This window comes from Chenopodium album, chromosome 19, assembly GCF_948465745.1.
Source record: "Chenopodium album chromosome 19, dcCheAlbu1.1, whole genome shotgun sequence".
NCBI classification, from domain to species: Eukaryota; Viridiplantae; Streptophyta; class Magnoliopsida; order Caryophyllales; family Amaranthaceae; genus Chenopodium; species Chenopodium album.
The window spans coordinates 34584744-34610346 of record NC_137852.1 but is presented as its reverse complement, the minus strand read 5'-3'; the positions used below and the strand labels follow the sequence as shown (position 1 = coordinate 34610346).

The 25603-nt window shown below is 37.1% G+C and overlaps 1 protein-coding gene across 1 annotated transcript; it reads left to right on the top strand.

The window, feature by feature from the left end:
• Window positions 1-22995: 22995 nt before the first annotated feature.
• Window positions 22996-24237, top strand: LOC145594267 (uncharacterized). Its single transcript, XM_081650602.1, has 2 exons — window positions 22996-23006; window positions 23091-24237. Exons 1-2 carry the CDS (start codon window positions 22996-22998, stop codon window positions 24235-24237), a joined length of 1158 nt encoding a protein of 385 aa, XP_081506728.1.
• The last annotated feature ends 1366 nt before the right edge of the window (window positions 24238-25603 follow it).

Below are 25603 nucleotides of genomic sequence, written 5' to 3'. Positions count from 1 at the left end.
TCGTCTGGCGACAGCCTGTATAAGCGCGTTTTTATCTTTACACAGAATCCGATCTTTAATCAACTTGATCTACGGAATCCGTACAGAAGATGAAATACGTTTTTAAGATAATAAAATAATATTTTATTCCAAATAAAAACCTTTAAAGATAACTAATTATTAATCCTATCAATATTAGAACTAAGAAGAACTTTCTAGAAACTTCTAGAAAACTATAATTAATCCTAATAGTTTTAGGAATAATAATTAACATTGGGCCCTCCTCTAGATCATTGGGCCGCATTAAAATAGAACTCCGGGCCCAGTATAATATTTTGGCCATAACTTCCTCAATATTCATCGGAATTGGGCTTATAATATATCGTTGGAAAGGTCTTTCCAAGCCCCATCCAACTACACTATTATTGGACCTTTATCATGGACCAAAATAAACTGAAATAGACGTCTTCAAATAAATAAAGCCATTTTCAAAAACAGAAAGAAAAGAAATTAATTAAAACTAAACCGCGACATTTGACTTTCGAATCACTTTGACCTAATTCGATTATGTTTCGACGCACAAGGCATTCATCACTGGGTTTGGTTTTGGGGAGATACAAATGGGTTTCTACATCCTTATATTGGCTTTATATTCGCTATTTTGACTTGATTGTTTCGACAGTTCTCTCGCGAGGTGGTGACGGCTATGGCCAGGTGCATTGACGCCTTTCGCAGCCAGCTTGTGAGGTTGCGAAACCGTGCTACCTGTCATAGCAACGATGTTGAGGAGGTATTATTTTACTTTCACTGTTTTTGGTTTTATTTTTGTTATATTGGCTAATCTTGGATTTACTTTTGCAGGGGCAGCCTATTCCTTCTCCACGCACTCGATCAAAGCCCGAGCCTAGGAGGGAGACTACTAGGTCTGACTCGAGGCGTCGCCGGACTACCTCTAGTGGCCGAGGTGGTCGTTCTGAGGCCGCCGCTGTAGAGGATTCGGCGTCATCGTCTGAGGATGCTCCGACCGGGCCGACTGTTCGAGGTGGGATGGGTGGTGGGACATACGCGTTCGGCTCGTCATCGCAGCAACCCTTGCAGCCCCAGCCTCTTTCTGTCGGGTTTCAGGGCGAGGTTAGGTGGCCTGGTCCTGAGCTGCAGTTTGCGTCATCTGGTGGTCCAGGGGACGATGATGGACATACTCCGCGGAGTAGGGCAGTTTTTGATACATTTGGTATTCCTCGCGACCTGCGACCTCCGGCACCATAGTTGTACCTGTACTTATTTTTATGTTTGACTTTTATAGGACTTTGCCTAGTGTATTTATGCGACTTATGTACTAGACACTTGTATATATGCATTTATTTCATTATTTATTAAACATTTTACTTAGTTTGTCGTTCTATAATGTATGCATTGTGTGTGGAAGGATGTAATTTTTGCGCGAAATTTTTCCGTCATTTTTAATATTAGTGGAGGGTACCGACTCTCTCCCCCAAAAAGAAAAAAGGAAAAATGAGAGCAAGCTTAAAAAATTAATCTTTATTATTATAATAATGATAATGATGGTCATAATGATAATAATAATATTAAGAATAATGAGAGAATAATGATAATAATAATAATAATAATAATAATAATAATAATAATAATGATAATAATAATAATAATAAGAATAATGATAATAATAATAATAATAATAATAATAATAATACTGAGGAATAAAACAGTAAGTCAAGTCAAATTCGAAATCAGATACGTAAAAAACACGGTTTCCTACGCGCAATAGGTGACGCTATTAAGGAAAGTGCTGGCGCCGTGTAATCTAGTCTGTCGCCCCGCGACAGGCTCTGTCGCCGCGCGAAAATTTTTCGCCTGGCGACAGACACGTTTTCCTATTTCCTACAAGAATGGAAGTCTGTCGTGGAGGAAAAGTTATAAATAGCCCCCAAATAGTCCGTTTACTGCATAATTCGATCAGCTTATCAAATAATTATATTAATTAGTAATCATGTCTCTAGCTAAAAGAACCTTTTGTGGGTACATGGATGAGTGGTGTCGTCACTTGGCTGCTAAAGATAGGAAAGCATTAGAACTTTCTCATATGGGGGGTATGTTTGGGGTCAAGGGGATGATTCTTGATACTGACTTTATTTATCCTGCCATAGATTATTGGAATATTGACACTCATTGTTTTAGATTTTTTCATGATGAAATATGTCCTTTACCGGAAGAATTTGGAGCCATTATAGGTTATTATTCCACAGACCTTGCGGTAATGCCTAGAGTCAATGAATATTACTATAAAGATTTTGAGCACTTCTTTGATTTAAGGGGGACGACTTTAAAAAACATAGTGCACGGGAATGTAGTTAATTTGACAGAATTTGCACATTATTATTATGATAATCCCAATCCCGATTTTCGCACATATAAAAGAAGGGCTTTTCTTTATTGTTTATTTAATCAATTGCTCTTAGTTAGCGGTAAGGATAATGAGGGGCAGTCAATAATCATATCTGTTATAGAACAAGTTGAAATTGGGAGAAATCCAATGCCATTAATTGTTGGAGAGACTATGCTATGGTTAGATGCATTGAGAAAGAATCCAAAAGCACCTTTTAGGGGTTCTCCAATTTTATTACAGGTATAAAATAATATTATTATTAATTATTAAAGCATATTATTTTTACACAGTAATATTAATTTAAACAAATATTTTGCAGATATGGCTCATGGAGAGATTGAAGCTCATTAATCCTCCTGATGACATTCAAACTTATGTTCCAAACTGCATAATCCGCCGAAAGAAGCGATTCTTGAAAATCGGTCGCCGTGAATGGAGCAAGGTGTTTGCTGCTGGTGATTTTACCATAAACTGGGTTGTTCCTTGGTGGAGGATCGATGCGATGATTGGTTGTAGTAACCAAGCATATTGTCGTCTCCCGAGCTTGTCAAGACTAACCTTTTATTTCCCTTGTAGAGTCCTGAGACAATATGGTCTTGCACAAACCATCCCTACAGGAGATCTTCGCCGCCCTTATGAATTTCCTGTGTCACAAGAGATTGAGCGCTTCGATAGATACTGGAGTGGTAGGCCTTTATGGGAGGTGATTGCCTATAAGGAACCGCCTTGTCTGTCAAACAAAGTGAAGCAGTGGCTTGATGGAAGATTTCAAAAACCTCAAGAGACCAACGTGAAGGACCAACTGGGTGACAAGAAAATTCCTACTAAAGAGCGTCTAGGTGAAAGAATTGAATTCAAAACTCCTATTATGCCTAGGAAGAAGAGTGCTAAGAAAAATCAAGGCAAAAGGAAAATGGATTCTACTGAAAAGGAAGTTTGGATAAAGAAGAAACATGGGGTCCTAGCGGAAGGAGAAACTATCCATACCAAAATAGAATGTCGATCTTCTAATGGTTGTCTCCTAGCGAAGGTTATGGATCAAGAGGAAGAGAAAGAAGACATAAATTGGAAAAGAATGAAGAAAGAGAAAAAAAGATTAGAACACTGCTTGTCTCTTGATTTATTAGCTTTTATTTTATCAATAATGTACTTTTCTTTTATTAATTAATGAAATTTCAGCTTTTATTTTAATTAACTTTTAATTAAAGCAATGAAAACAATTACAACATTTATTTTTCGGAAAATTAATTCGAGTACGAAAGTCGAAGAAATTTCCAGAATACGTGAAACTTGTCCAGACACCTGCAGAAAATTGGCGCTGTTGTCTGAGGCACTGTCGCTGACGATTTGACTCTGTCGCCTGGCGACAGACATTGTCGTCTGGCGACAAAGTCTATTTTCTGGCGCCAGTCTTGAAACTTTGCAGACGTACATTTTTTGCTTCGGGGATGCAGGATCTGAAGGAATTAAAGTGGCCGCACCCTATTCGAGTTGCCTACATATCCTTTATTTAAGGAATCAGGCCAAACGTAGCTCTCTTGAGTGTTTCCTCAAGCACTTATGGGTAGTATTTCTTAAGTTGGTCAAGATTTGTCATATTTGAAAATTCATTGCCATCCATGTCAGTTAATTTAGCTGCGCCTCCTGACAGGATTGTTTTGACAATATATGGTCCAGACCAATTAGGGCGGAATTTTCCTCTTGGATCTAAAACATTTTTCCTTAATGCTTTTAATACCAAGTCCCCAACCTTGATATTTCTAGTCTTGACTTTTTTGTTGAAATGTCTAGCCATACGGGTTTGATAACATTGGATATGGTGTAGAGCTTCTAATCGCTTTTCATCGAGTAGGATTAGCTCTTCATATCGTGCTCTGGTCCACTCAACTCCATCGAGTTTACTTTCTAACGCAATGCGTAAAGAAGGTATTTCTAATTCTACAGGTTGTACAGCATCCATCCCGTATACTAAATTGAATGGTGTATTTCCTGTTGATGTTCGGATTGACGTGCGATATCCCCACAGTGCAAAGTGGAGTTTGTCAGGCCAATCTTTATAATTTTCAGTCATTTTCTCGATGATTAATTTTAAATTTTTATTAGCAGCCTCAACTACCCCATTTGTTTGAGGTCTATACGGGGAAGAATGGTGATGTTGAATGCCATACTTTTGCAGCAATTCTTCACATTCTGCTTGAAAGTGAGTTCCATTGTCACTTATCATCTCATGTGGGACTCCGTATCGGCAAATTATGTTTCTTTCGATAAAGAGTGCTACATGTTTGGCGATGAGTTTAGCATATGATTGTGCTTCCACCCACTTTGTGAAGTAATCTATTGCAACTATGATGTATTCGTGACCTCCTGTTCCTGGGGGTGAAATCTTTCCAATTATGTCTATTCCCCATGTAGAGAAAGGCTATGGTGAAGTATAGGTGTAGAGAAGAGATGGCGGAATATGTTGCAAATTTGCATAAATTTGACACTTGGGGCATCTTTTTACATATTGATGACAATCTTTGTTCATGGTAGTCCAGTAATATCCTTCCCGCATTATCTTTTGGACTAGCATTTTGCCGTTAACATGTGTTCCGCATATACCCTCGTGGATAACTCTCATAGCCTTTTGAGCATTCTTTTTACCTACACATAATAGAGCTCGTCCCTTAGGTACCCTTTTGTGTAGTTCATTTCCTATGAGTACAAATTGGGAAGCTAAGAGCCTTAATGCTCTTTTTGCTCTTTTGTCAGCATGAGGAGGGTATTCTCCCTTGGTGACATAATTCAATATATCTACGAACCATGGTTCCTCCTCTGGTTCTTCTTCTTGAATTATTTCATCATCTTCTATAGCTTGAATGTATGCAGGTTTATGCCTTTTCTCTATGGTTAAAGACATTTGTTCAATTTCTTTAGGTATTCTAACCATTGAGGCTAACCTTGCCAGAGCGTCGGCGAATTGATTTTCTTCTCTAGGTAAGTAAGTGTATTCTACCCTTTCCAGTTGATCGGTGAGAGTTTCCAAATATGTCTGGTAAGGAGCTAGACTCTCACTCCTAACTTTCCATCTTTTGGAAATTTGATTAATGATTAAGGATGAATCTCCAAATATCCGGAGTTTTTTCACGCCTAACGCTAAAGCGGTTTCGAGGCCTACGACGCATGCTTCATATTCAGCTGCGTTGTTAGTGACGTCGAAATCTAACTTGATGGATATAGGGACATGTTCTTCCTTAGGTGATACTAATAAGACTCCTACACCGCACCCCATTTGGTTCGAGGCTCCGTCAAAATACAGAGTCCACGTGTCATCCTCTGTCATCATTAAATCTTCGTCCGGGAATTCGTTCTCTTCTAAGGGTGTTGAATCTTCTATTGGGAAATCTGCTAGAAAATCCGAGACCACTGATCCTTTAATTGCTTTTTGAGGCATAAATCTTATGTCAAATTGAGCTAAATTTACTATCCATCTTGAGATTCGTCCATTAAGTGTAGATCTTTCGAATAGATATTTTAAGGGATCCATTCGTGAGACTACATAGACAGTATGCACGAGCATGTAATGTCTTAATTTAGTTGTGGCCCATACCAATGCGAGGCACAACTTTTCCAATGGTGTGTAGCGTGTTTCGTACTCGAGCATTTTTTACTTAGATAGTAAATAGCATTTTCCTTGCTTTCTACCTCTTGTGCGAGCATAGCCCCCATTGTTTCCTTTGTGACGGTTAAGTATAGTCTTAAGGGTATTCCGGGGAGTGCTGGAGCTAATACGAGAGGATTTGCGAGATAGGCTTTGATCTTTTCAAAGGCTTTTTGACACTCATCGTCCCATATAATTGGTACATTTTTCTTAAGCTTCTTAATATTGGTTCGCATATCGTGGTTAACTTAGATATGAACCTACTTATATATTGCAACCGGCCAATAAATCCCCGAATTTGTTTTTCGGTTTTGGGCGGTGGCATGGACATGATTGCTTTAATCTTTGTAGGATCTATTTCTATTCCTCGAGAACTTATGACATAGCCTAAAAGTTTCCCTGAAGTGACCCCAAAAGCACATTTAGAGGGGTTTAGCCTCATGTTGTATTCTCTTAATCTTTCGAAGAATTTCTTTAAGGCTATTGGATGTCCTTGACGGTCTTTTGACTTTACAATCATATCATCCACATAGACTTCTACTTCTTTATGCATCATATCATGGAGTAGGGCAGTTGATGCTCGTTGGTAGGTGGCACCCGCGTTCTTTAACCCAAATGGCATTACCGTATAGCAATAAGTACCCCAAGGTGTTATGAATGTTGTTTTCTCCATATCTTCTTCGGCCATGAGGATTTGATTGTACCCTGCGTATCCATCCATAAACGAGAGAAGTGCATGGTTTGCTGTATTATCTACCAAAATATCGATGTGTGGCAAAGGGAAGTCGTCCTTTGGACTTGCCTTGTTTAAATCTCAATAGTCGACACACATTCGGACTCTACCATCTTTTTTCGGAACTGGGACCACATTAGCGACCCATTCGGGGTATTTGGATACCCGGATAAAACCTGCAGTTATTTGTTTTTGTACTTCTTCTTTTATTTTAAGGGCTACGTCGGGTTTCATTCGACGTAACTTTTGTTTTACAGGTTTCATTCCTGGAATTAATGGTATAGTGTGTTGAGCTATTTCTCTATTAATGCCTGGCATATCTTCGTATGACCAAGCAAATACATCGATGAATTCTTTTAGTAGATTTATTAAATCGGTTCTTTCTTCTTTGTTTAACGTCAATCCGATTTTAACTTCTCTTTTAATGGTTGGATCTTTTGAGATATCAACCGTTTCTGTATCCTCAATTATTGGCGTTTTATTTTCAAGTGTTTCCATTGCTTTAATAATTTCTTTGTCATTTTCATCATTAGCCAAGCAATGTTCGTCATCTTTAGATAAAGAAAAACAAGAGAAATAAGGAAAAGAAGACATATTATTGAACTCGGAAATCATTACATCGAATAAAGAAATATCCGTCGGGATTTGATCACTAACTATCCTAGGAGTAGGAGAAGAAGATGAAGATGCTACAACTAAGGACTTAGAAGACTCGATAGGGGGAGAATCTAACTCAGATTCTGACTCAGACGACTCTTCAAAAATTGGTCCTTGTCCTGTGGTTATTGAAACCTTTCTTCCATTTGTAGTAATGATTCTCACCGTCTTGCGCCATCCACGCTCTTGATCTTCTATGGGAGTAATAAGCTTGGAGGGATCGAAATTTTCGCTTTGGAGAACTGCTTGGATAAGCGATGAATTATCCTCCACATGCTTTGGTTCGTTCTTTTCCCTTCCAAAGAGGAGTCCCATGACATTAAAGTCAAAACAAGGAGGTGCTTTTTCCTTATATATTGGAGCTGGGATCTCGTCTAGGAAACAACAATCCAGGAAGAGGATATTGGTCCATGGGTATTTCCCTTTTTTGTATGCGGGCATTTCTTCGTGCCTTTAATCTTTCCTGGGCCCGTTTGAGGTCTTCGCGAGTTGGTTCGAAGCCAAGTCCGAAAGTATCCAGTTTAGGAAGGCCAGGTAAACCCATATGTTTCGTTATTCCTTTTTTCTTTCCTAGAGTCATTCCGGGAAAGTGTCCTTGTTTTCTTAGGATAGCATTTGTCACCATGTTTGAGTGGAGGTCATAATGAAGAGGGGTCCTTTCGTCTTCCTCTATTAAGGAGACCTCTTCGCTAAAGCCCCACAAATCTTCGTCATTTTCATCATGTTCCACATTAATTAGTGGATTTTCTATTGTTTTGATCCTCATAGGTGAAGCATCAATGGTGATTGGAATGCCTCCCACTATAGCCTTTACTTGTTGATGGAGAGATGAAGGGACGGCCTTTAGATCATGAAGCCAAGGGTGTCCTAATAGCAGGTTAAAAGAAGCTTTGATATCTACTACCTGAAATGTAGTGGCATGTTCAATTGCGCCTGCTGTTATATTCATAGTGATTGTCCCTAATGCTTGTCGTCGTGAATTATCATAGGCTCTTATTCCTTGGGTTGACGGGGATAAATCCTCATCTCTTATTCCCAGCATCCTGGCGGTTCTAAGTGGGCATACGTTAATTGCTGAACCGTTATCAACAAGGGTCATAGGGACATTCATTCTTTTGCATATGACCGTGAGGTTTAGAGCCTTATTGTGTTTGTCACCTTCCGGGGGTAGATCTTTATCTGAAAAAGTGACTAAATTAATTGGACTTGGGAGATCACTCGTGAGGAAGTTTGCAAGTCCCTCAGGAGTGGTGTCCGAATCAATGCCCACTTTAGCCAATGCATCCATAACTGCTATTCTATGTTCTCGAGATGTGGCTAAGAGTTTCCATACGTTCATCTCTACCTTAGTCTTTTTTAACTGCTTGACAACATCGTTGTCTTCTATGATAGGCATGGGAATTTGCTGGATAGAAGGTATGGGTTGCGTTGAAATGGGAGGCTGTACTCTCCCGGACCTAGTGAGGACATCTATAGGTGAATCTTCCTCATCCCAAATGTCACTTACTGGATATATTGTTGATAGAGGAGTTTCTTCAATGTCTTTAAGGTAAACATCCTCATCATCACTGTCCCATACTCCGTTTATTGTGGCATCCTGTGGAAGTTGAACTAGCTTTTTCTCATCAATCAAACGTTGAACCAAATCTTTGAATCTAAAGCACTGCTCTATTGTATGTCCCCCTGATTGATGATATGCGCAATAGTATTTGTCTGTCCTTTTCAGCGATTCAAATGGTCTTGGCTCGAGGGGTTGGACTTTTCCATTCTCGAAGAGCATTTTAAACATGTTTGTGTACGACATCCCAATTGGAGTGTATTTCTTACTGTTCTTTTTAGGGGTGTCAATTACTTGGAAAGAAAAGGGTTTCTTTCTCTTAAGCAACTCATTTTGCTCTTTTATAGCTTCGAAGGTTTGCGACATAAACTTTTTCAATTCCGAAAGTACTAATGTTAATGCCAATACTTCCTGTTTAGTCGCGGGTTCTTGACCGGAGGATTCGAGAGCATCTTCGAAGATTTCTTCTTCAATAGTCTCAATAGGCTCTATGAGACTAGATGGATCCTCTTGGTTTTCTTCGTCGGAAATAGCCAAAGAATCTGATAGTGGTGCAGTATTAATGCTTGGTTTTTTACTTGCAGGAGGTAATGGGAGCTTGTTACTATCAATCAAGTCTTGAATGGCTTCCTTTAACCTCCAACAATTTTCTGTAGGATGTCCTCTACCCTGGTGATATTTGCAATGTGCATTTGGGTTCCAGCTAGCTGTTCTCCTTTCGACAGGTGGATCTCCAAATGGTCCAATGGGAGTTATGAGACCTTTTGCATGTAAGCGATCAAACGCGGTGTCATAACTCATACCAATAGGAGTATAGTTCTTCCTAAATGGTTTCTTTTGCCCTTGATTATTGTTCATTGCTAGTACTTCATTAAGAGGAAAAGTGCTAACATTATTTGAGTGGGTAGATTTAGATGAAGAAGGATTGTCGTTCTTCTTATTTTTCCAGCCACTACTTGAGTTGTTACTAGAAATTTTCTGTTTAGTGAGGTCATCCTCAATGTTAATTCCAATATCATATACTGCTTTGAATGTGTTTAGGTTGCTTTGGTATTTGAGATGCTTGGAATATTTTTCTTGGAGGTTCTTAATGAACATCCTAACGGATTCCTTCTCACTAGGCACTTCAACCATTTTTGCAGTGGTTTCCCTCCATTTATTGAAGAAAGAGGTAAAACCCTCATTTTCTTTTTGTTTCAGCATTTCTAATTCTCTGTGATCGGTTTCAACTTGTATATTGCATTTATACCTTTCAATGAAAGCGCTCACAATAGATTCCCAACTAGAGGTCTTTTCTTTATCAAGTGAAAAGTACCACTGTTGACATACAGCTTCTAAGGATAATGAGAATACAGAATGAAAAGCTTTTCTATCTATCCCCTTAATGCCCATTACAGTTTCAAAAGCCCTTAAATGAAAATAAGGATTATCCATAGCCTTGAACTTAGGGATGTCGTTGGGATTGAATTTTTGTGGAAGAAGATCCTTATCCACCGAGACCCCTTGAGAGCTAATCTCTTGAAATCTGAAATCGTTGGATAGCTTGCCCAAACTTTCCTGGATTAGGTCCATTTGTTTCTGTTTCTCAGGGTTATTAATTTGCAGCGATAGGTTTTGCAACATCTCAGCCAAGTTGGCTACCTGTCCCCTGACTTCATTAAGTTCTTCTTGACTAGCCATTGCCTTCTTAGCCTTCCTTTTCCTACCGATTGGTTTGTCGAAAAGTAAGACTTGAACAAAAGTGTTGTCTTTGATTAAACGTCCTTCCTTTCTTGACCACGCGCTGTAATTTAAACCATATTTGTTTTAATATTTGACTCTAATTGACTTGACTTTATGTTTAAAATAAAAAAAAAGATGGGGTATATTATATATATATATATATATATATATATATATATATATATATATATATATATATATATATATATATATATATATATTAAGGGAAACTAAATTGGAGGATTAATATCCGACTTACCCCCCCAAAAAAAATGACGGAAAACACGCATTCAAGACTCTCTAATCATGGTTATAACGTGACAAACATGTTATGTGTGTGCTTTATGTGTATGTGAGTGACATGCGTTGACTACTAGTGTGTGACCATGAGACTTTTAAATGCCTAAATTCAATTAAAGACTTGAACATGGTTTAAATAACTAACAAACTGATTAATTCGATTAGCAGATCCATTAATTAGACTCATCGTGATGACTCGAGTAAGAAAACTGGACTGTCGCCAAAACAACAGTACTGTCGCCACTGTTTAGAGCCTGTCGCCAGACGACAAAATTGTCGCCAGGCGACAGACACTAAATTGCAGCGCCACAGTCCAAACTCCTGCGCCATTGCTGGAACATTAATCTGGACTGTTTCCAGTAATTTTACTCTAAATGGACATGCCTAAAGTCGTACTAAGTCGAATTGATTAAATTATTAGCCTTTAATTAATTCAAGATTAATTAATTAATTAATTAGACAAAGTCCTTTTAGTCATTAGTCAATTTATTAGTTTGAACACAAGTCAAACAAACGATTAGCGCACATATAATATATACAAGCAAAAAGTACACGTAGTTCACATAGTCACAACATGATGAGTTTGCAACCTAACCATGGCTCTAGTTCTCTAAAGTTCGAGGATATGGGTTAAGTCAAAAGGGTCCATGGTTAAGAATCCACATGCATTGCACACAAGCCTACCAGGAGGGTTGGAGCGAATGGACAAGATTTCGCGAGTGCGATATGAGATCGAACTCGACGCCATGGTTTGGTGGATTCACAAAACTTACACGTCCCCAAATCTGAGCTTTGCACAAAATAGTGGAATACTCCATTGGGCAGGCGAAGCAGGAACCCCCAAAGGGTTATATCCATATGTAGAACACATATGGGTTTCAGAAAAGTGAGAAAATGACTCAATCAATAAGCAAAATCGAGCCAACAACACTAGAAATGGTCAAAGCAAGAAGACAGACCCCTGGCTCGGTATTGGAAGAACTTGGCGCCAGACTACAGGGACTGTCGCCGCAAAAAAGCTCCTGTCGCCACGCGACAGAACTGTCGCCAGGCGACAGAAACTTTTTACGGGCGACAAGCCCTGTTTTCTAGACGCTAGTTCCTACATGCCTTGGCAAGTTTCTGTGTTCTTCGAATTTTCCAGATTTCGTATTATCTTTTCGATTCTAGTCATGAAAGATATTTCCCAAATTTCCTACGTGTAAAATTCCTATGGATTGACTCATGGGGTGCTCCCATGAGGACCTTTTAATGCATATGACAATAATGTTAATCAAATCACGCACATGAAATACTTAGAATTTTTCGAGTCTCATCCGCTCATTCTAAATAATTGCCAAAATTTAATAAATTTCAGGAATATAAATAGAAATCCTCCCCAGTGGAGTCGCCAAAAACTGTAGGGAATATTTCAAGCATTATGATAACCCCAAACTTGAACCCCACTGTGATCATACACTAAAGTACGGTGGCGTTCCAAAGGGAAAGACAAAGAGCTAAAACGAGTCGCCAACAAGTTTTAAGGAACTTGTACCCAAAAGACAATCCAAAGGACCGTCAACTACTCCATAAGGTCTTGAACCAAACAGGGTCCGGGGATGAGGGTACGAATCCAATCTACAAAAGAAAAGACCCGCCCTATAAAATAGGCCTCTACTTTGTTCTGCTCGTATTCATGCGCGCTTTTCGAATAACATACAAACATTATATTGATCCTTCCCTGTTTATCTATGTTGGTTGAATATTAATGCACAAATAAGACTATTATTGGCGACCACTTGAATTAAAATCACATTAGCCTAAACCAAATTATTAATTATCTTATTAAGCGTGATTTCAAGTACAAATTCCCTTTAAACCTGCATAAAAGGCGTGATCAAGCAATAACAATAATATAAAATATAATCAAGCAACATAATAATAAACGATAAATAATAACAATAATAGCATGATAAGGCATAATAAAGCTTGAATATAATAGCAAGATCCTAGGCATGATACTAACAAGATTAATAACAAATCCTAGCATGTCACTAAGCAATAAAGATCAAAGCTTTAAACCTAACATGGTACTAACATGATATCATGATATTAGGAAGAATTAAAGGCACCCTAAACATGATTCTAGAATGCAGAAAATAACATCCTAACATGATACTAGGAATATTAAACATCCTAACATGATACTAGGAATTAATAAACAATAATAAGCATGCAATCTACATTGTGAAAGAAATAGGGAGTAAGCTAATCTACTTACTTCGAAGCCTCGTACCTCTTTCTAATAACAAAATACACAAGTTAGTAAACTTCAATGAAAATCAATAAAGAATAATTAAAGAATTAAATTGGAAATCAAATTAAAATAAAGCTTAGACTAGTTTTGGACCAAACCCTCAGAAAATATTAACCTTGCACGTCTAGGGCGAAGGCAACTTCGAACTTGGATAGGTGATTCTAAGTCTAGTGAATGCGGAATATTGTAAAAACTAGAAAAGAGAGAAAGAAAGCATAAATTGCTCAAGAGAGAAGAGAATAAGAATTGATAGAGAGAATTGATAGGAATTGATAGAGAGAATTGATGATTCTGAAAACAGGAATCCGGACGCTATTTATAATGATAATAATCCGGAAAATCATGGAATTTGATAAGGAATAAAACTCCACGCTGTCGCCAGGAATTAACTCTGTCGCGAGGCGACAGGGTCTGTCGCGCGGCGACAGACTTGTCGTCTGGCGACAGCCTGTATAAGCGTGTTTTTCTTCACACGGAATCTGATATTTAATCAACTTGATCTACGGAATCCGTACAGAAGATAAAATACATATTTTAAGATAATAAAACAATATTTTATTCCAAATAAAAAACCTTTAAAGATAATTAATTATTAATCCTATCAATATTAGAATTAAAAAGAACTTTCTAGAAACTTCTAGAAAACTACAATTAATCCTAATAATTTTAGGAATAATAATTAATATTGGGCCCTCCTCTAGATCATTGGGTCGTATTAAAATGAAGCACCGGGCCCAGTTTAGTATTTTGGCCATAACTTCCTCAATATTCATCAGAATTGGGCTTATAATATATCGTCGGAAAAGTCTTTTCAAGCCCCATCCAACTACACTATTATTGGACCCTTATTATGAACCAAAATAAACTGAAATGGACGTTTTCAAATAAATAAAGTCATTTTCAAAAAACAGAGAGAAAAGAAATTAATTAAAACTAAACCGTGACACTTGACTTTCGAATCACTTTCACCTCATTCGATTATGTTTCGACGTACAAGGCATTCATCACTGGGTTTGGTTTTGGGGAGACACAAATGGGTGTCTACAACTACCCCTAAAAAAAAAGTTGTTCATTACTACCCTAAAACTGATTAATTCTATAGATTGCTACCTTTTTCCTTAATCAGCCACTAATTAGGTGATTTAATCGATCTCTTAACGACATCATTATCCGACTAATTTCTAATTAGTTGCTTTTTAGGCATGATTAATTAAATAAACCCTAACACCACCTCTAAACCACCACTGAACCACCTTCGACAGCCCCCTTACCCTCTCCCCACCATCTCCGACAGCCCCCTTACCCCATCCCCACCGTCTCCAGCAGCCTACCCCCGCCCCGACATCCACCCCACCTCTAAACCACCCATTGCACCACCTCTAAACCCCCAACAATCCCTCCCACCCATGAATTATCCCTCCTCCCCACCCACCGGCGACCCCAACTCCGTCCCCCTTGCCTTAGAACCCTATTAGGCCCTCCCTAAGCCTCCTCCACCCCCTTCCCCCGCTTAATCACCACCCTAAAGTTCCTAAATTATAACCCTAAAGCCCTAAAATTGAAACCCTAGGGTGGTGATTAGGGGAAAAGGCAGATTGGGGATGGTCAAGCAAGGTTTTCTGGCGAAGGGTAGGGGGTGGGGAGGGGGTATCGTGAAAGGGAGGTGGTTTTAGGGTGGGAAGATGGTGGTTTTAGGGTAGGAACTGAGAAAGGGGTGTTGTCATGGTGGGGAGTTGGAGGAGGTAGGTTCGGTGGTGGGTGGAGGGTGGCCGGAGGTGGTGTAATGGTGGTGTGGAGGTGGTTCTAGGGTTTAATTAATTATTTAAGGTTTAAAAGCAACTAATTAATTACAAATTAGCGGGATAATGATATAATTAATAGATTAAATCACCTAATTAGGGGTTGATTAGGGAAAAAGGTAGCAATCTATAGAATTAATCAGTTTTAGGGTAGTAATTAACAACTTTTTTTAGGGTTAGTAATTCACAAAGACCCCTTTTGAGGTAGTAATTAACAAATTTTCCCTAATTAATAAACTGATAACTTGAATTGTGCAATAAGAGAGAGAACTAACCTCGTTGAAATCATTTCCAGGTTGTTGTGAGTAGCCTTTTACTATGAGACATGCCTTGTGCTTTTTGATGGAGCCATCTTCATTGAGCATTTGAAGTCTATAATAACTTCCTTGTCTTGTGACTTTTCCACGAGCTTCCATCTGTCATTCTCCTCGTTCGTGACGTTGATCTATTATTCTTCTCGAGCAGCTTTTAGAAAGTTTTTTGGTTCGCTTATAAAAACTGTCGTGATTGCACTAGTAGTCTTCTAAGTAGCCTGGGGGACGTCGGTCTTGATGTGAACGTCGAACTTCTTGTGTTGGATTTGATTCTGATGTTGGACTTTAGGTTGATGGTGATCTTGGGCTCATTGATGATGCTCTTGGATTGCTTAATGGTGATGGACTTGAAATTGATTGTGTAGGTGACTGACTGGGGCTTTCTCTTTGATATGGGCTTGGTGGTGCGTGGAATGACTGCTACTGGAACTTCTGAATTGTTCTCGTTCCATCCTTCGTCGTATATGACATTTCTTGAGATGATCACTTCTTGGATTTGGGCTTATAGAGAAGATATACTTTAGACTCGTCATTGCATCCAATAAAGATACATATTTCTCCTTTTATCATCTAACTTATCCTAATTCTCCTTTGGGATGTGGGCATATGCAATGCACCTAAAACTTTGAGGTCTTGGGCTTTCTCTTTGATATGAGCTTGGTGGTGCGTGGAATGACTGCTACTGGAACTTCTGAATTGTTCTCGTTCCATCCTTCGTCGTATATGACATTTCTCGAGATGATCACTTCTTGGATTCGGGCTTATAGAGACGATATACTTTAGACTCGTCATTGCATCCAATAAAGATACATCTTTCTCCTTTTATCATCTAACTTATCCTGATTCTCCTTTGGGACGTGGGCATATGCAATGCACCTAAAACTTTGAGGTGCTAAACCCTTGGCTTTTGTTTGTGCCAAGTTTCATAAGGTCTCATGCTTTTTATTGATTTTGTGGGAGACTTGTTGAGGATATAAATAGCTATGTGGACAACTTCGACCCAAAAATATATAGGCATTTTTTTTCCTTACATCATACTACAAGCCATTTAGGCAATTGTTCGGTTTCTCCTTTTTGCAACACCATTTTGTTAAGGCTTTAAATCAAATAGTTCTCCTCTTTTCATACCACTTACTTTAAATAAAATAGTGGAGAACCATTTACGTGCTACTGCCGCGTGTTAAAACGTTAAGGCTTTATCAAAGTGTCGCAGCGGAAAATCAAACTTAAGTCTTTAAAATAACATAGTTTAGAATAACGAATAAGTCAAAGCTTACAAATTGGAACCACAAAGGCCCTTATTTAAAACCGAACCAATAAACAAAATCCAAAACATAAACGAATAGCAAAGCATAAATAAGTTCAACACAATAATCGAATACTCTCAATCACACCAATCCCTTGACAATGCATATGTCAAGCTAACCTGTGCAATACAGCTCCCCAATAATACAAGTGTAATAATTGGATCATCACAAGGTCATTGAAAGGCGAAGGCCATGACAAAAGAAAGACACACACAAAAGCACGCAATCAGCAAAGCTAAGTACATACAAGCTACAACGTACAAAACCTAGTATGCTCAACTAATTAAAGTAAATGAACATACAACGTGAATTCATTAATTGAGACTCCACACCTAAACAATTCAATTGACTTAACATACTTACTAACTAATTCTAAACACTTGACTCTTTATACATATTTAATTCATTAATTTAATTTAGTTTGGAGTAAGCAATAGACGAGGTTGTCCAATCCACCAAATCATTTTAGTCCCAAATGACCATTTGATATAGAAGTTTAGCGCAATTCCATTCTCACAAAGTTAGTCTAGGATCCCATCTAACTTTCATTATAAAATAAAATGTAAATACCAAAAGAAAAGAGGACATGTTGATCAAACAAGCCTCGAAAAGACACGGGCTACCACCGTGTACCCCAACCCATAATTGTCAACACTCTAGAGGTGCACGCTTTTCAGAGTATTATTGCTCATCCATGTTTCACTTTACATGATTACAATTTTAATTAATAGCCGACTCATTCAAGAAGACCATACATAACAATCATACATCAATTCACTTTTAATCTTATTTAGGACAATGGTGATCACATCACAAGTTGACCTTTAATTCCATTAAACTTCCAAATTATTCAAAATGGTTGAACATAGTCAACCCACCTAGCCATTTCGGGTTAACAATCCACCTTTACTCAACATACTAACAAGTCATGATTGAGTAATAAATAAATAAATAAATAAATAAATAATAACCTTGTGGAATAATTATTAAATTCATTCCACTTAAACTATTCAATTCCAATCCTATAATAATCCAAATGTGGTTAGCAAACAAATCTAATAAAAATATGTTTGTATCAACATTCCATACAAACAATTAATCCAAGATAATTCAACATGCTTGCATCCATGATTCCATACAAACATAATTAATTCACCAAAACATATCTCATAAACATAAGCACATGAATTTAATCAATGTGTAACCAAACAATTTCCATACAAGTGTTCCGTAAACATGAAACTAAGTTCTTTCCTTTTGGTACCTAAACATGATACTACTTACAACGAAGTAGACATGTACGTACCTCGTATAAACAATCCTTTGTGCCACTTTTAATCACTTAAAAGTCAATAAGAGAATAATTACTTCCTAGAAAACAACCAACAACAATAAATTAATACTTAACCAAAATTCCAGCAATATAAATTATATTAAAAGTCCTTAAAACTTAATTTAAAAACATGTTTTTATGCTTAATTAATCATTAGAAATGCAATAGGAAAAAAAAGCCCCAATTTAATTAGTCATAAGAACCCTAAAATCCCAATTTGAATAAATTGAAACCCTAAGTTTATAATTCATAAAATCTGAAATTTATAACATAATTAAAATCTGAAATTATTAGTTTACAACATCAAAAACATGAGTTTGATATTAAAAATATAATCTTTATACTACAAAATCAAAACCCAAAACAATTTAATAAAAACAAGAGAATAAAACAAAATTAATGGTGAAGAAGGTAAGGGAGGCGGCCATGGTAGCCGGCTAGGCTGCTGGTGGTCGCCGGCAGGGTCGCCGGCGATGGGCGCGCCGGAGGTGGTAGCGGGCAGCAGCAAGGAGGAATAAGGAGAATGGAAATAAAAAAAAAAGAAAAAGAAAGGAAAAGGAAAAGGAAAAGGAAAAAAAAAATAAATAAAGGAAAAAAAAATAAAGAAAATAAAGAGGAGGAAAAATAAGACTTTTTCTTTTGTGTGGGGAAAAATTTGGGAATAATGGGGTATTTATAGGAGAGAGAGTTGTAGGGTAAGTTTTAAGATTGGGCCTCATAAAATTAATGGGTCATTTAAGTAAGTAAAGTGAGTTTGGCTTTGTTTGTTTGGTCATGAATTATAGAATGAAGGTGTGTATAAGAAATTTGTACCTAATTTTTGTCCCAAATTAAAAATTGAAACTTTTGAAATTAAATTTCGGAAAAATACAAATAAATATAATAAATAAAATATAATTTCATTTATAATATATTTAAAAATACGGGGGATCACAGCCCCATATATATGCATGGAGAAGTTCTATTAGAGCTCAAGCCCTCCTAGATGTAGTTGGGAATGGCTAACAATACATTTTTCCATAAATATAACCCTCACAAATTTTCTTTTCATTAGTGATTAGTGGAAGCTCATTCATCATTTCTCTATTTTTTTTAACAGTTTTAAATTGTTAAAATTCAAATGCCTGAATCTCAAATACCACGAGGTGGACTTATTCATTATTGAACTTAGGGCAATATTAGACTCCAAATATATATAATTAAGAGCTATTTTTGTTAATTGCCCATTTTTCTTGTTATATACTTGTATGTGGCATTGATTATTATCAAATTTCACCATATAGCCCTTTTGTACTAATTGGCCCACACTTAATAAATTTTGTGCTAGTCCAAGGATATAAAAGATGTCGGGGATGAATTTAGAGGAGCCATTTTTTTATTAATAAAGATTGTTTCTTTTCAGGAAACTTCTTGATTATTTCCTTCACCAAGTGACAAGTGTTATCCCAACAAGCCTCTTCATTGGCATCTTTGAGTTTTTCATAACCATGTTGAATAATTTCCCACATGTCTTGGATGATAAAATTTTATTTGCGAGAAGGTTTTGTATGAGATCGTTTCACGTGAGTCCGATTATAATGCACACAACCATCCCCTCCCATTTCATCGTCGTCTCCGCTGATCTCCGGCGTCTCGACCGCCACCACCACCTTCGCCCCCATCGTTTCATGTCCTTTTTCCGTCATCGAGAAAACTCAGAAACCCGAACAACCCATCAATGAAAGACCCAAATTTCCTACCTCTAAGGTTCAGTTCTTTGAGGGAAATAACAAGGATATTCTCAGTGTTGTTGTGTCGCTTCTCAGTGTTTCATTCCCTTCTCTTTTGTTGTTGGGCTAAAAATTTGTTCATTTCCAGTCTCGAGGCTTGTTGTTGGAGTACTAATTTGTCTTTTGAAATTACAGTTGCTTTATATTTGCATCATGTTTGAGGGCTACTATATGTATAATGTTATATAAGTACTTAGTTTACTAGGATGATTTTAATTTGTGTGGTAATTATGTATATTGTCATTGAAATTGGTGTGGTAATGGGTTCCATTAGCTGTTTTTTTCCTTCCTGCAGATTTGATCTCGGTTCCGTGCTCCGTGCTCATTTCCAGTTTTGCTCACCAGCTATTGTTTTCATCTTTTTAGTATGATCAATATTGTCTAATATCTGATACTTATGTATCAATATCTGACTATTACTGTATAATCTAATTGCAACCATTACAATCTAAAATCTGATAGTTATAATCTAATATCTGACTATTATAATATGATTTCTGACAATTAATACCCGAAAAAAACACTAAGTAATTATAGTATTTTTTTTATCAGAAATAAGATTTTGTTAGTCAGGAATAAGTTAATTTTCGTCATGAATTAGCTATTTTTGGTCATGAATAAAATCATTCTAGTGAGGAATAAGTTAACTTTCGTCAGGAATTAGATATTTTTCTGTTTCATGATCGGACTCACGTGAGTCAGTTCTACACAATACTTTTACTTTATTTGCATAGTCCATTGATCAAATTCTCCTCTTTAAATGTAGGTATCCAATTAACTTGTGGATACAAAATGTTTGTGTTTGGAGAAGGGGGAGGCTATTTGACTTTAGACGAAATTGGTGTTTATATGAAATTTTGAAGATGAATGAAAATTTGGAGGCTTTATATTTAATTGGCTCTGATACATACCAAATGTTGGAAGTTGATGTGTGGAAATAGTATTGGGCTAGTAATGTAACGTATTTTATTGCATGGGTTGATATATACATAAAAGCATGGCAAGCGTTGTATTTTTAGTAGTAATATGTTAGTTATATCACCTCCACCAACATATTACCATCTTCTAGCTAAGACCCTGTTCTCTTCACCTTAAAAAAAAATAATATTCAGTAAAATTAATTTCTGTTCAGTAAAAATAAGTTCAGTTCAGCAAAAATAATTTCAGTTCAGTAAAAATAATTTCAGTCCAGTAAAAAATCAGTAAACTAAAAGAAGAAATATAATATAAAATCAGTAAAAATAATTTCAGTTCAGCAAAAATAATTTCAGTTCAGTAAAATTAATTTCAGTTCAGTAAAAATAATTTAAGTTCAGCAAAAATAATTTCAGTTCAGTAAAAATAATATCAGTTCAGCAAAAATAAGGTGAAGAGAACGAGGCCTAACTCTAGATGATTTGACTTTCTTAATTATCAATACTAGTAAGCATTTAAGACAACCTATTCTAGAGTTTTCTAGCTAATTATATTATAGATACTAGATGAAGCCCGTACGATGCACGGTTTGTTAGTTTTTTTTAAAAAAAAATATATATATTCATATTTATGTGACTAAAATTGTTATTATATTAGTTTAAAAATATTAAATAAAATTCCTAATCTCAAAAGATAATATTTTGTATTTAATTAATTTAAACATTAAAATCTCATTCGTCAATTTTGCTTACATGGCATTTGAATTATCTAATTGTAAAAGAAATTAACAATCGCTTATTTAATTGGCTACAACTTAAATTTATAATCCTACATGGCGCGCTAAGAAAGTTAAATCCTACGTAGTTCTCTAAAAACCCGGGAAAAAACTCTCCTTTATATATATATATATATATATATATATATATATATATATATATATATATATATATATATATATATATATATATATATATATATATATATATATATATATATATATATATATATATATATATATATATATGATTAGATTTACCTAAAATTTTCTGGATTAATTTCCTCTGTTTTTAATACTTGCAGCACTTCCCTAGAATAGAATTGTCACAATACTTACAACACACTATAAATAGAAAGTTTTTTTGGGATAAAGTTGTATTATTTCTCTTATTTAAAGCACATGGCTCACTAAGTTATATTCTAAAAAACCTATCGCCTCATTTTAAAGTTTATTACATTATGTGAACTCCACTTTTCTTAAATACTAGAGTGTACCCGTGCTCATGCACGGGATATATGTGATACGAAGTATATACTCCCTCCGGTCTCAATTATCTGCAACAAAGGGGACTTTTACGGACTCCTAGGAAAAACTTTTAGGGGATTTTAATGAGATGTTAGGGTGTTTAATTAAGGTGGGAAAAAGGAGGGAAATTGGAGAGAGAAAGTGATGCATGTGAATAAATATTGTTATTGTATTCAAGTGGGTGGGAAATAGGAGAGAGAATGTGGGCCTTTTTTTTTTGGGTGGGAAGCTGTCAGCAAAGGAAGAGGGAAAGTGGTGTTCCCTCTTTTTTTTTGGTGTGAAAATTTCAAATTTTCACATTTCCTCCAAAATTTCAACTTTTTAAATTTTTGGACCAAATTTGAAAACCATTCAAATTTCAAAGACCACCTTTTGTCACCTAAATCTGCTGCATATAAAGGGGCAGCAACCATTACATTTCAATGTTTTCAAATTTAGACATTAAGCCACCATGGCTTCCATCATCAACAAGTTAGTTTGTTCACAAAAAAAAAAAACCCATTAGATACAAGTTTAATTATCACAAAATATTTACTGCCTACTCTAACATTAGTCCTAAACTAAAGGGCAGCATTACGGTTCCGCTTCCAGCAGCACTTCATCAAAAACTTCGAGCAACCACAAAAAACTTCATCACCTTCCTTCAAATCTGCAGGGCAAAAAAAAAAAAGGCATCCACCAACATGGAACACCATTTTGATCAGCAATTTTTTGAAATTGAACAAATCCTAAATGAGGGACCATTTCAGTACATAAGTGATGAAGAATTGATGGACTTTGATGCTGATGCTGATGCTGACAGCAGTGAAGGAGAACAGGACAACAATCAACAAGAAAATGAAGTTCCACCACATGAACCAACCAGCAGAAAGCAGTTAACAGTCCAAACCAAAAGAAAAATGGTTGATGACATGCATCCTACTTAACATGCATGCAGGGGAACTAAAAAGGGGATTTCTGTCAGACATGGGGAGAAGGTATGGCGTTCACAGAAGTACAGCACTTAGGGTATAGAATTTTGTTAAGCAAAGTATAGCAGAAGGCAATGTTATTGATGTCAGAAGCAAAAAACTAGGAAAAACTGGTCCAAAACCAAAGGAAATCACTGATGAGTTCTTGCAATCAGTGCCACTCTATAAAAGGACAACAGAAAGGAGTTATGCATCAGCCCTTAAAATTTCACACTCCTTTCTTCATAAGCTGAAGAAAAAGGGGAGGTTAAGAACACACACAGCAGCTAATCATCCAGCACTGACTTCTAACCACAAAGTGGCAAGGATGAAGTGGGCACTACAGCATATTCACCCAATTCCAGCAGTTGGTAACCCAACATTCATGGACATGCAACAACACATACACATAGATGAGAAATGGTTCTATATGAACCCTGACACAAGGAGATTTTATTTGCTACCAATGGAAGAAAATCCCTATGGATGCCAACAGTCAAAGAGATATAGAGTTAAAGCCATGTTCATGGGGGTAATAGGTAAACCCTTGTATGACTGCAATGGGCAATTGTTGCATGATGGCAAGTTTGGCATATTTCCATTCACTTACCAACAAAGAGCTAAAAAAAAAAGTAAAAACAGGGATGTAGGTGTCATGGTAACTAAAGCTGTGGAAAGTGTCAACAAAGAAGAAATCAGAAAAATACTTCTGCATACAATTATTCCATCAATCAAGAGACAATGGCATCCTAGTCTTCCTAAGGACATATACATCCAGTGGGATAATGCAAAGCCACACCAAATTCCAATGGATGAGGAATTCAGTGCTGCCTGCAATTCTGATGGGTTCCACATTCAAATGGTGTTCCAACCAGCACAATCACCAGACCTAAATGTGTTGGATTTGGGTCTGTTCAAGGTCATACAATCTCTACAGTATCAGTCCTTTCCCAAAACATTAGATGAACTCATTGACAAAGTATATGAGGCATATGAGTGGTTTGATCCAGTACTTAACAAGTACACATGGATAACTCTTCAAGGAGTTATGATGAAGATTCTGGAAAAGGAAGGGGGCAACAATTTCAACCCACCACATATGGGCAAACAAAGATTAGAAGCATTAGGCTTACTTCCTACCATTTTGGAATGTGACAAGGGACTCATTCAACAAGCAGTAGCATATCTTAACACACTGTTCATTCCAGTGAACCAGGATTTCCCAGATCAGACTCAACATGAGGTTGATGCAGACTAGGGGCAGAAGATAGGGACAATCATTCAAGGGATGCATGACTTCCACACATAACCAAACAAGTACCAAAACCATTGTTTTTGTCTAAGTAAGCTTTTGTTTTTTAATGTTGCTTATTATGGTTTGGTTATGTGTCTTTTGGTAGATAGCATGTCTTTATTCTAAGGCAGTCATGTAATGAATGATTAGGCTACAAGGGACTTTTTGTCTAAACAACTGTTGTATTCATAACAAGGTACTAATGATAAATAGTGTTCCAATTTAATTCCATCAGATTGGGTTTTTTTTTTCAATGAGATGTTGTAGGTTGTTACCTCCACAACACCTGTACAAGACAGTAGTTGGAGCAAAACCACTCTACACATCCCACTCAAACTGAGTCCCTTCATCATTTGGAATTATCACACATACATACAACATTGAATGAGGGACTCAAGCACACAACACTGAATGAGGGACTCATTCTGACATCCAGAGGCATAGACCAGCAAGAACTCTCAACCACATCCTATAGGGGACTGTTTGGGCTCCATCACAAGCCTCATCATACATCAACTAACATTACCTAAGCCAACAACAGACTCATTCCAGTAAAGAGGCAGACATGAACCATAACAAGGGACTCAAATCATTAGGGAGGCATAAGCAAGTCACAATTGCAACATATGCAGTACCACACACATGTCATCAACAAAGAATAGCCATCATAAATCAACAACAACAACACCAGCATAAATCAACAACAGCAACACCAATATACCAACAACAACATAACAGAGCACAGGGTAAGCAAACCCTTTTCACAAACAAGAAGCAACACCAACATAATAAATTCACACAACAATATCAAAGCAAATGACAGAGCACGGGATTAACAAATCAACAACTGAACCAGCATAATCAACAACTGCACACAAAAAAATTAGGGTTAAGAAATAGTTACGCTGCGCTGATCAGTTGTTGGGGGGGAAGTCATTAGGGTACTTTGCCCTAAGGTAAGCCATATAGTCGGGGTCCCAGTCACTGTGGTCAGGAGTAAAAACAGATCTGACTCTTTTCCGGCCACTTGAACTGGTGGAAGAGGCTCGGGCCTTTAGGGACTCAGGCAAAACCCTCCCCCCAGGAACGGGAGAGGGAAGATGGACCACCACCGCAGCAGGGGACTCAGCCTCTACAACAATTGAGTCAGCAGACGACTCCTCAACAACAGCAACAGTGTTTGAAGGGCCATCACCACCCTCCAAAGCAGCAGGGGGACCCGTTTCTCCACCGTCACCCTCTTTTCCGGCCAGATCTGAACCATCTTGGTCGGTGGTGCTCTCAGTCTTCTCCTCTCCCTCATCGCTGGAAGAGTTTTCAGCTAATTTGG